Source organism: Alosa pseudoharengus, unplaced genomic scaffold (genome assembly GCF_046254945.1).
Source record: "Alosa pseudoharengus isolate Yale_2024_CS ecotype anadromous, Long Island Sound unplaced genomic scaffold, YU_APseudo_1.1 YU_APseudo_1.1_scf_1, whole genome shotgun sequence".
Taxonomy (NCBI): Eukaryota; Metazoa; Chordata; class Actinopteri; order Clupeiformes; family Clupeidae; genus Alosa; species Alosa pseudoharengus.
This window is the reverse complement of record NW_027468564.1, coordinates 50,819,538-50,830,612: the sequence shown is the minus strand read 5'-3', so window position 1 is coordinate 50,830,612 and position 11,075 is coordinate 50,819,538. Positions and strand designations below refer to the sequence as shown.

The 11,075-nt window shown below is 40.6% G+C and overlaps 1 protein-coding gene across 1 annotated transcript; it reads right to left on the bottom strand.

Annotated features, from left to right (window-relative positions):
- Positions 1-4,038: 4,038 nt before the first annotated feature.
- On the bottom strand, positions 4,039-6,876 carry LOC143109669 (microfibril-associated glycoprotein 4-like). Its single transcript, XM_076272496.1, has 5 exons — positions 6,685-6,876; positions 6,089-6,307; positions 5,774-5,870; positions 5,293-5,460; positions 4,039-5,159 (listed from the first exon to the last, which is right to left on the bottom strand). The coding sequence occupies exons 1-5, from the start codon at positions 6,715-6,717 to the stop codon at positions 4,882-4,884; spliced, it is 795 nt and encodes a 264-aa protein (XP_076128611.1). The 5' UTR covers positions 6,718-6,876; the 3' UTR covers positions 4,039-4,881.
- Between the last annotated feature and the right edge of the window lie 4,199 nt (positions 6,877-11,075).

Genomic DNA, 11,075 nt, shown 5'->3' with positions numbered 1-11,075 from the left:
CACAGACAGTTTTGTATGTTCAGTCAGTCACACTGCCACCACATGGTTAGGAGTGTTTCTACCAAAGATAGGCCTACTTATTTTTAAAGAGCACTATACTAATAGACAACTGAAAATCTACTAATCCTTATCTGTCAATGGGTGATGGCTGGGTATTGGGTGACGGGCATAGGAAAAGCAAATAATGGCAGATATATCATAGGCCTATTGCCGTCACCATAAAAGGGAATGCTCTTGCTGCAACAAATCTGACATCATCTCACATGTAACATTAAAAAACAATCAACTTCTCGTGTCTATTAACATTAAAAACAAGAGCTTTTCTGCAGCCTACATTCTGCAGGCGCGGCTCTACAGGGGGCAGAGTGGATGCGGCCCACCCAGTAGCCTAGGCTTACAATGTAATGGAACACAGCACAATGGACACAGTCACATTTCACACTTTTGTAAATATCTCTAAAAATATCTCTAAATATTTCTAAAATGCACAAATTAAAATGGGCATGGGTGTTATCACACTTGGTCCCTCTCAGGCTTCTAAACTCGCCTGGTTGTTTTGCTACAGTACTTTGTTTGGAATGTTGATCAAGCATTATTACCCATGACGATCATGCGGGATGTCTATATTTATTATGACCGCCGCTAGCGAAGCTAGCGAAGCGGTCATATAGGGATTGTCAAAGTTTTTTTTTTTTTTTTTTTTTTTTTTTTTTTTTTCGTCATCTACTTCCTGAAATTTTGGTCAACGATACCCGGGGCACCGAAACACCGGGGCACATGAAATTTGGTGGGTATGTAGCCCCACTAGACTTTTACGGAAAAATTTCGTTTGGTCCCCGGGGGCCACTCCCCCTCCGCGCTGGGCCCCCCGAAACCCAAAAAATGCAGTTTTTCCTAAATAACTACCTGAACCGTGGCACCGAGGATGAAGAAATTTTTATGGTATGTTGGTCTCAAGGGCCCACATCAACTTAGCCCATAATCACTCATTTGTGATTTGCACCCCCCCGGTAAAAAATGAAAATGCAATATCATTCTGCTTTAATCGCCCCTCTCTTCAGTAAAGACGTTCAGAACTGCACCAAATTTTATGTGTATGATTAACCTGACATTCTCTGGGGGTATGCCAAGTTTCGTAGAATTTCATCCATGGGGGGGTCTAAAAAATTAAGTTATGTGTACATTTAGTGACTCTACACTCATTGGCCTGTAGATGGTGGTGCACACATATACACATGCACACACACACACAGGCACCCACATACTATCGGTATTAGAACGGCTGATACATAATTACAAATTCAGTAGGATTAAAAGAAAGCCAAAATAAATATTCATCATCATCATCATGGCTGCATTTCCAGTATTGGCGATAAGTAGTCGTTTGTCCACTAGATGGCGCATCGTTGCAGTGAGACGTAATTTTGTTGGAAGTTAATCTAAAGTGGGTTAGAAAGACACTATGCTTCCTACAAGGACAAGACTGTAGGCTACAGTAGTTTACCGCAGAGAACGTCTAAGGGTAGGATGATTTCTGCATGAAATGTAATTCCCATTTCCTCTTGAAGCCGAAATAAATCTGAGAATGTTTATCGGACATGCTTGTTTTTTACTGCAGGTAGGCTACGTTAATCCTATCAATAGCAGAACGTAGGTAAAATAATGTTACCGTTAGCATGGTTGAGTGATGGAGGCCAATTTGATTATTGATGTATTTGTAGAAAACCATAAATGCGTTTATAGGCTACCAAGCAAATCGATAACAGCACTAATTGTATCTTTCGACTGTCATCTCATTTGCTTATGACCATAACCTAGGCTACTAACAGGAGCTAAGTGAGTTAGCCACAACACGTTCGCTACGTGATGGTTTTTTAATGGAAAATATATAGGCCTAGGCTACCTGAAAGATAACCTGTCTATGATCCCGTGATGATCTACATCTCCATTTAAACCAGATGTTTTAGAGCGCACGTTGAGATGTATTCAGGGCAGGGCTGTACCTACACATATTTGTTGCACGTGCTACAAAAATCATTCTTTGCGATGGATGATTTAGTACCAACGTTACGCCGGTCAGATACAGTTTTGCCTATGGCTATTCCGTGAGACTGAGGCGCTTTTTGTTTGTTCGAAGTGCGTGTTTAGGGTGTGAGAGGGGAGTCGATGTGCTTTGATTCCAGCTTGGTAGTTGTAGTCTATGCGATTAAAAAACACGTGTGTGTGAAGTATCCAAACAATGATAACGCTTTCATTATGGCTGCTTTAGCCACAGACCTTGAGTTACTGTACAGTGGGTTGGGTTCCATTTAGAAGTGTCCACTTCATTCGCCCTTTCCGTGATTCACAGCTACGTGAAATGTATTACTACTGATATGCAAAACTATTAACTTTTCGCCAAGAGGTGGCAGCTTGATACTGTAAGGTGTAAGCCATTGGTTCCAACGGAGATTTTATTTGGGTCGCCAGCATAGCCTGGTGACAATTTGTGTTGTGTAATAGGCCTAGCATAGGGCCTACCTTATATAGCTTATAGTTTGTTAACAGTCACGGTTTTGTCATGCAATGTCTATGCATTTTTGCATTTAGAATAGCTCTAAAACCGGGGGGCGAACACGTCGCAGGGGGGGCGCCAGTGCGTGGATATCTCAATCGCAAAATTAAACAATATTTCTATCGGGCGCCTACCATGGACTAGGCTGGGTGAAAATCAAAAGATTGCGTCAAAAGATTGAGCTTAACCATGGACCTCATGGTTGCAAAATGCAAGGGAACATGAATCAGCATATTATTTGCACAAACAATAACGGAGAGTAGCTCTTCAACTTTGCCCGTTAAAATGTGTATGAACAGTCTCGCAACGCATTTCATGAAGGCCCTTTTGGACATGTCAGTTATTTGCACCACTGGGTAAAACGGCATTTTGTTTTAGACTACTGGTATTTAATTTGTGCATTGACAATAAAGCTGAATATAATTTGAACTAGATGACTAAACCTATGCATATGTAGAAGAAGAAACATTCACAAAAATCCATGACATGACCTCTCTTCTTGATAGCTGTTGAAAACTGCATGGAACTGACAGGGATTGTTTTAGTTTAATAATAAATAAATAAATACATTATGCTGCTACCTTCTGCTTTTCCCAAATACAATGTAGCCTACAGGTGTACCTTTCATCAGTCCAGTTGCAATGGATGGACTATGATGAACTGCCCTACTTGTGATTGTTTAGAGATTTTAAAGGTTTTATAACAATGTTACAGATTTTTTGGCCCAGAAACAAATCTATTCACCTTTGCAGCGCCAGTAGGCTACTTTGTGTGCGGAATGTGTGCAAACACACATTCGAAACAAGCATACACAAAAGTTTCAAGAGTGGGGGATGGAGTAGAAGATGGAGACAAATTCATTAATATGATTTATTTTCGCGGAATGGATGTGCAGGACTGAGCGGCGGTCATATTTTGTACCGCTACGCGGTACATCTAGTTTTTACATAGATTGTAATGGAGGATCCGATTAGTTACTTAACTTGGATATCATGCGGGTTTTCATATTTTTCTATTTAATGTAAATTTGAATGTAATGTACTGGTCAATTGTAAGATACCTCAGCCAACCCCATTTGAATTTCAGGCGACCCCACAAGGTTGGGAAAAGGTGCCATAATCCAAAGCAGGTCTGAGACCCGCAGAGAAGAATGTGTATGCAAAATGAGTCCCTTTTGTTTCGGTTCACTTGAGTTTGGTTTTTTTAACACCCTTAGTTTAGTATACGCTCAGAGCTAAGGGCTACACCCATCATCAATGGCTAGGTATGCAGGTATGCAGCAGTAAGGTGTAAATCAAAGCAAGCTATCAAGCTAACTGCCTAAACACACATGCTTGGCGCGCATTAATGAGTCAGACACCAAACCATTTAGGCATACTGGAGAACTCACCCCCAACACCAATATTTCAACCTATGATTCAATACCTTTTTATCAGGGATTATTGTATAATTGAAAAAAGAAATCCAAACAGCAAGGTTCAAAATTTTCATTTACTGATTTATTTCAAATTTAGAAAGTAAAACAAGGAATGCAATAACTCTGAAACACCCAATGATTAATCTACATGATTCATCTCCATGCAACATCTATTCTATCCTATCCTAAAATACTAAGGAAATAAAAGCATGACTCATAAAACCATCTGTTAGGTAAAAGAAATATATTTTGCTACAAAACAACATCATTTCCATATCAAGGTGTTCTTTATTTACTACGCGTAGGGTCATACTCCCCAGCGAGACTGACAAAAAAGTATGGGGTCTTTGCCATATTTATACAGAGAGATAAACATGCTTCTGAAACCTAGCATCTTAATATTTGGCTGCATGCCCTCGCTCACTTCTGCTTATTAGGTAGCTTGCCATTTCAAAGCTGGGGTGCAAATAAATTCTTCATGAATGTAGAAGAGGTACAAAACAACAAGAACGGGTCTGAACAGGATTGGCGACGCAACTTTCTCTAAACCAATAATACAGGGGTATACAGTAGGATACAATGTTTCCAATAGCACTTAATACAATGATACATAAAAGAATAAAACAGTTTTCTCCCACACCATCTGCATTAGTGATAAAAGTATGCCATTATGCCTAATTTCCCTCACGGGATCAAAAGATATACTTTATTAAATTTCTTTTTTTGAAAATCCCAATCAATCAGTCAAGCCCAATATTTTTCAATCATCTAATGTCTTGGTCCATTCTGAAGCAGAATCACTAGCTGAAGTCTAGCTCTCAAGATTATTGCTCATCTGATTAGTTTGTTTTAAAGTGTAAATTGATAACATGTAATGATACTGACACAGGGACACAATCAATAGGCGTCTTTAACTAGACCCTTCATCAGCCAGAAACACTCTTTTAACCTTCATAGTAATGGCCTTCAGTGAGGCCGGAGACCATGTAGACCAATACACACCATTTGGACCGTCACCATTGTAGTGTCGCCATTGGTATCGGCCGTTTGGGTTGGCATCCAGGCAGTTATGAAACCAAAATCCTCCCCTACTGTGACCTTTTGCACATTGACCCCCCCAATGCCAGGTATCCTGATCCTTATCAAAGGTAGAAAACCATCTTCCATTGTGTTTTGCTAGAGGATTACCTGAAAGAATTTTGCGAACTGTGACAAGCATGCATTGAAGCATTGATCACAACAAGCATTGAAGCACATAGTCCTGTATAAACCAAACATACTAAAAAGCAAAAACAAAGAGGTCAAATGAGACCACTCTTACCTGCGCCGCCATCAGTGAAATCAAAGAGACGGAGTCTATACCCATCCACTGCTGATTCTACAAAGAAGTTGGGGTACAGAGCATAGACTTTCGCCCCAGCAAAGTCCTCCAAGTCCACTCTCAGTGCATAACCCCGCCCCCGTGTGAGGAGGTGCATGTTCTCCAGACCTAACAGCAGGTGACACAACAAACATTGGAACAAACATTGACAACCAACAATAAAAGAGTTATATCTCATCAAGATTTTTTGGGATTTTCAAGAAATCGTCCTCTTGGAATTATAAGGTTATTCCTGACATTTTTGTCAAAACAGAATTATTCACATATCTTATTTACATTCTGTGGGGTGTTTCTTTCTTACCTGCATTTTTTTAACTTTATTTAAAAAAGACTTAAAAGGAATTCAAAAACTTTAAAGCTCAATTTGAAGTCCTGGTTTGTATGTTTATGGTTTCATGTAATATGATTGCAGATGTCTTACCCAGCCAGTACTCTCCATCCTTGTATCCAAAGCCCTCCTTATACGTATCATAGGTTCTGTCAAAATTCACACTCCCATCCATTCTCCTCTGAATCACCTGATGCGAAGGTGTTGAAAGCAGGAAAGTCATAATGGGTAGACCATAACAGACCTTAAACCTTTTTAGTAAGTACTGTTTAGGTTTATATGGTGTGTTAATAAGTCTATGCCATAAACCTCAGGCCAAAGTTACATCGTACATGTCTGTGCATTTGGCTCATATTACGTCATTAGGACCAAATCTACACTTTTTATGAGTCAAACACATTTACTCACCGTCCAATGGCCCCCTTCATGGTTTTCATTCTCACTGCAACCCATGTCACAGTACACCTCCATAGGTGAGTCCTCTCCTACAGGGTAGATGGTGTAGACGCCATCGTGAATCGATCCGTTTTTGAAGACGTCTTCGCAGTCGATCGGCAGGCCCTCGTGATAGATGCGAGGGCGAGACTGCACCAGCAGGGGCAGGAGCAGAGCAACATGCCAGTAAACCTGCCAGGGTTGGAGGACAATAATGTGAAGAAAAGTACTTGGGTACTGGTCTGTAGAGCTGAGCAGCCTCCGATTTCTCTACAATAAATAAAGGTCATTATTTCTGGTGCCTGCATGATAACCTCAGTGAAATGCTCTTGAAGGCTGCCTTTTTTTGCCCACAAAGATTGCTTTGTTGGTGATTGTTTTTTATAGGCTTGTTTGTTGATTGGCCGCTGTGGGAAATCCCCTACCTATAGCAATCATACCTATAAGGAATTTAACACCTCTCCTCCATCTGACGTGAAATAAGCCTCTGATAATAAGTATATAATATCCTAAAAAGTTGTTTTTATCTTTGTATACTCAACCAAAAATGCATTTCAGCTGTAACTCACCATTATGAGGTCCAGATAGTGTCTGGTGTCCATGAAGATCGAAAGGTCTTCTGTATCTTGTATATCTCTTTGCACAAAAGTGTTTAACCAATGAGTATTTATCTCTTGAAGAAGTATTGTCAAAGATGTCTATCAAAAATCTCACGTCTGTGGATGGGCAGTGGTTCCAGGGTCATCTCTCTGGTACTTGCACTCACCAGGTGTTATATAGGGCAGTTCACGGAGGTGGGGGTTGAGGGTTCAGCAATAGATATTAATTTGGAACCTGTATTACATGTTTTGTTACATTCAACCCTTTTTCCAGTAACAGGAAGAAATCTCATGGTTAAAGTTTGTTATTGATCTAGAACATAGGTTCTCAAAGTGCGGCCCGTGGAAACATTTCTGGCGGCCCGCGATAACATCTGTGAAACTGTACAACTGTACTGTGTGCTTTGAAAAGAATGAATCTCCATTTAGTGGTGTTTAGTGGCCGTCGGGTTTTCCTGTGGTGCTTTGGTGGAATTGCTCCTGAATAAGGCCTATGCTGATAAGAAGCAAGGCACACTGAGACTGTTTGTTCTAAATAAGTTTGTACTTGAAATGGACTGCAACCAGAACTGTTATATCCCAAATTTGTCTGTTGAGGGTGAAACCCGGGGATTGTGTGTAGATTTTCACAGGTTTTGCCAGGTTTAGCCTCAGTTAAGAATTAAAATGTGTTTAATGCAATACATATAAACTGTAGAGATGCAACCTGTTCATTAAAATGATTACAAATGGGATTTATTTCCATTTTTTTTTTCTTTTTCTCCCCCCGCCCCTTTGGCGGCCCTCAGTTCAATGTTGGGTTCCTGAATTGGCCCTCACCTATCAAACCTTTGAGAACCCCTGCACTAAAGAAAGGTGAGTTATGATGTTTTTCACAAAAGAAAGGTGAGTTATGACGTTATTCACAAAAGAAAGGTGAGTTATGATGTTTTTCACAAAAGAAAGGTAAGTTATAACATTATTCACAAATTGGGAAAGGTAATGACATTATTCAGAAATTGGGAAAGGTTATTTAATTTTGTTGCGCTAAAAAATAGCGGTGGTGTAGTAACATCACCGTCAGGGAAACGATATGCACTCCTGACATCAAACTGCTTTTCATCTCCATTCATCCGTTTTATCTCCCGAGAGAATTTCCCCAGATATTTGTGACTGTAACATATATACACCCCAAAGCAAACACACAAACTGCTGCCGATACAAATAAGGAGGCTTATAGGCCTCCCCTCTGGCTCCTATAGGATCCTCAGATCACTGTGCTTTCAATCTCATCCCGGTGTACAGAAGGGGGGAAGTCAAAACTAGAGAGATTGAGATCTGGGAGGATGAGTCTGTTCTGAAATTACAAGGTTGTTTTTATTGCACTGATTGGTCTGTCTTCATTGACATTGAGACTGGGCAGTAACAACTTGAAGATAGCATGGGATGGTGTGAAAAGAACGATAGGTTTGCAAAAAACACATAATAAATCAGTCCAATTGCCAATGTATAAAAATGATAGCAAGTTATCCGAAGCGTTGAACACCTTTTTTTCATGTTTTGATATTCATGGCAAATTAAAGAAATTAACTGAGGAACAGGCTGTAAAACAATAAACTGAAACTGAACTAATATAGCATAGTATAAGTATATCCTTTTGATCCCGTGAGGGAAATTTGGTCTCTGCATTTATCCCAATCCGTGAATTAGTGAAACACACTCAGTACACAATATACACACAGTGAGGTGAAGCACACACTAACCCTCTATTGCATGAATTATTTTTTTAACATGATAAAAATATGTTGATGTGTTTTTATGACTTCAGATTGCTCAAATAATGCAAATCTAAAAAAAATGTTTAACAAAATTATAAGGGGGGGGGGGGGGGTAGTTGGTAATTTGTTGCCATATGGCAACAACGCGCAATCGTGGAAAGTGCCTTAAAATCCATTATTTCTTTAAAACATGCTTTTATTAAAGAAAATACTGAACAACTTCAACTTACTTTTGTTAAAATGTATAGAATAACTTATTTTACAATCAAATGTATTTAGTTTTCATTGTAGTTTACAAAGAATATTAATAATAACACTGTAATAAGGCATTTATATACCCCTGAAACAACACACACATACACAATTTATTCGATTGAAAAACACTTCAACTCCAGTTTAACATCACTAAATCCTAAAATATTTAATATTCATTCATGTCATTCATCTCATTTGGTACAAAAAATATAATTTGGTACAAAAAAATCTTATTTGGTCATCAGTAACCACGTTTTTAAAAATCCACATTTCAGATTGATTTCATCCCTGATGAAAGGCAATGAAGCAGTTGCGCTCCTGGGTGATGCAGAGAAAAACATCACATTTTGAGTACTTGTTTCTCACTATGCCTTTGCATCCTGGCATCTTGCACCTTCCTTTGTCAGCTGCATGCAGGGCCAGTGGTCTGTGCTGTCCGTTCTGACAGGATCTGGGGGCACAAAGCTGTTGCGTCCTCGCTTCTTTTCCAAGACCACAGCTTGGGCAGGTCTCCCCTTTCTCTTGTAGACCTTTTTCCTTTCCAGGCACAGGCAGGAGGCTACCTGCATCTTGAACTCCAACAGTGGAAGTTCCTCACTTCCTGGCATCAGAGATTGGACATCACGGCGATAAAGCAGCCATGCCTGCACCAAGGTCAGATCCAGCGAATGAAAAAAGATGCGATGGTACCACTTTTTGGACCTTATCTTGATTCGGTAGAGGGCTATTAGGGAGTCCAAAAGATCAACTCCCCCCATGGTCTTATTGTAAACTCCCACAATGTTGGGACGCTTCACACGTACAGTTTCCTTCCTTTTCTTGTCCCACCTTTGGACTTCCGATGTAGGGTTGGCTGACACAAAGGTGCTCAAGAGAGTCACAACACGTAGGCTGTCAAACCACTTGACAGCCCACAGGTTAACGCCATTGTGAGTAGTCATCTTTTCCGGGAAAGTACCCCTTCCTTTGGCTTTCATGATTTTGTCATCCATGAAAGAGCACCCTGCCAGCCTTGACTGTTGCACCGTGCCCACACTGTGGATCTTTTTTTTCTCCAGAAAAATCTGAAGGTCTACACCACAAAACCAGTTGTCAATCTTGTGGGAGATGTTTTCAGGGATGATGGAGGCAAGTTGCAAAACAATGTACCAATGTTTGGGAATCCTTGTTGTGCTAGGATTGGGCCGGAGTGGACATCAAAATTGTACACAATGCCATGTTGGTCAGCAAGAATGAACAGTTTGTAGCCCCAGCGTTTTGGCTTCATGCGTATGTAGTGTTTTAATGAAATCTTTCCCTTGAAGGGCACCATCTGCTCGTCCACGCAGAGTAGTTCATCCATGGGAATAGTACTGAAGCGCTCTCTCAGGTAGTTTAGGAGAGGCCTGACTTTGAAAAGCTTGTCTTCCCCTGGCACCTGGTTGTCATTGTTGGCAAAGTGGAGATTCCGCTTTCCCAGCGATTTACCGTCATGGTGCTAGCTACTGCTTCTACCCTTGTTTGAGGGCTCCAGTACAGCCTGGTTTTTGGGAAGCCATGGATAGACATGTAGAAGCACACCCCAATGAACTGCTCCATTTCATCCATGCTCAAGTTAAGGGGTTTGGTTATGTCGCTCTGTAAAGCATAAAGATTGCTTTGCCTTACAATGTCTTCAATTATTTCCCTATGGAAGAGGGAGCTAAAGTAATCCACTGGCTCTAATATTTCCTCTGATACTGGGAGAGAGCCTTTCCAGGATGACACGGGGGGAATTGTGCGATTTGAGTGCCAGTGGAGGTTTTTTGCTTTCTGGAAATCTTCAAAATCATTCATCACTGGCTCACCTGGGGATTTTTCAAATAAGAGCAGGTAAGTAACCATAATTGAGGTAAGTAACTGGAAAGCTACTCAAAACTCTCCCACATCTGCGTTCTCTGCGTTCTCTCTCTCTCTCTCTCTCTCTCTCTCTCTCTCTCTCTCCCACACACACACACACACACACACACACACTCACACACCCTTGACTAAGTAACTATCTAACACCTTTACCTGCTTCCTCTGAGTCTGCCTCTGGTTCTGTGTCTGCCTCTGATTCTGTATCTGTGCCTGAATCAGACTCTGACCTTTCACTGCCCTCATCAAGGTTGACGTCGATATCGTTCTCTTCCTCACTGGTCACTAGCTCATCCTCACTTTCCTCTCTTGGCAGAGCTGTCTGCCCTTTTACCTTTCCTACCATAGAATATGCTGGCTTGCATGTTCTAAGGATGAAAATCAACAGATTCAAGCTGACTGGAGGTACAATATAAGCTGAATACACTGACTACACTTATAAATATTGAAATCTATGGCCATTGAAAAAATATG

Bases quoted from the DNA above. Each gene is read 5' to 3' on its own strand.
- LOC143109669 (XM_076272496.1), bottom strand. From the start codon at position 6,717: ATGGACACCAGACACTATCTGGACCTCATAATG. The intron at 6,308-6,684 runs GTGAGTTACAGC...CAACCCTGGCAG, and splicing joins ACTATCTGGACCTCATAATG to GTTTACTGGCATGTTGCTCT. The intron at 5,160-5,292 runs GTAAGAGTGGTC...AAATTCTTTCAG, and splicing joins TTTCACTGATGGCGGCGCAG to GTAATCCTCTAGCAAAACAC.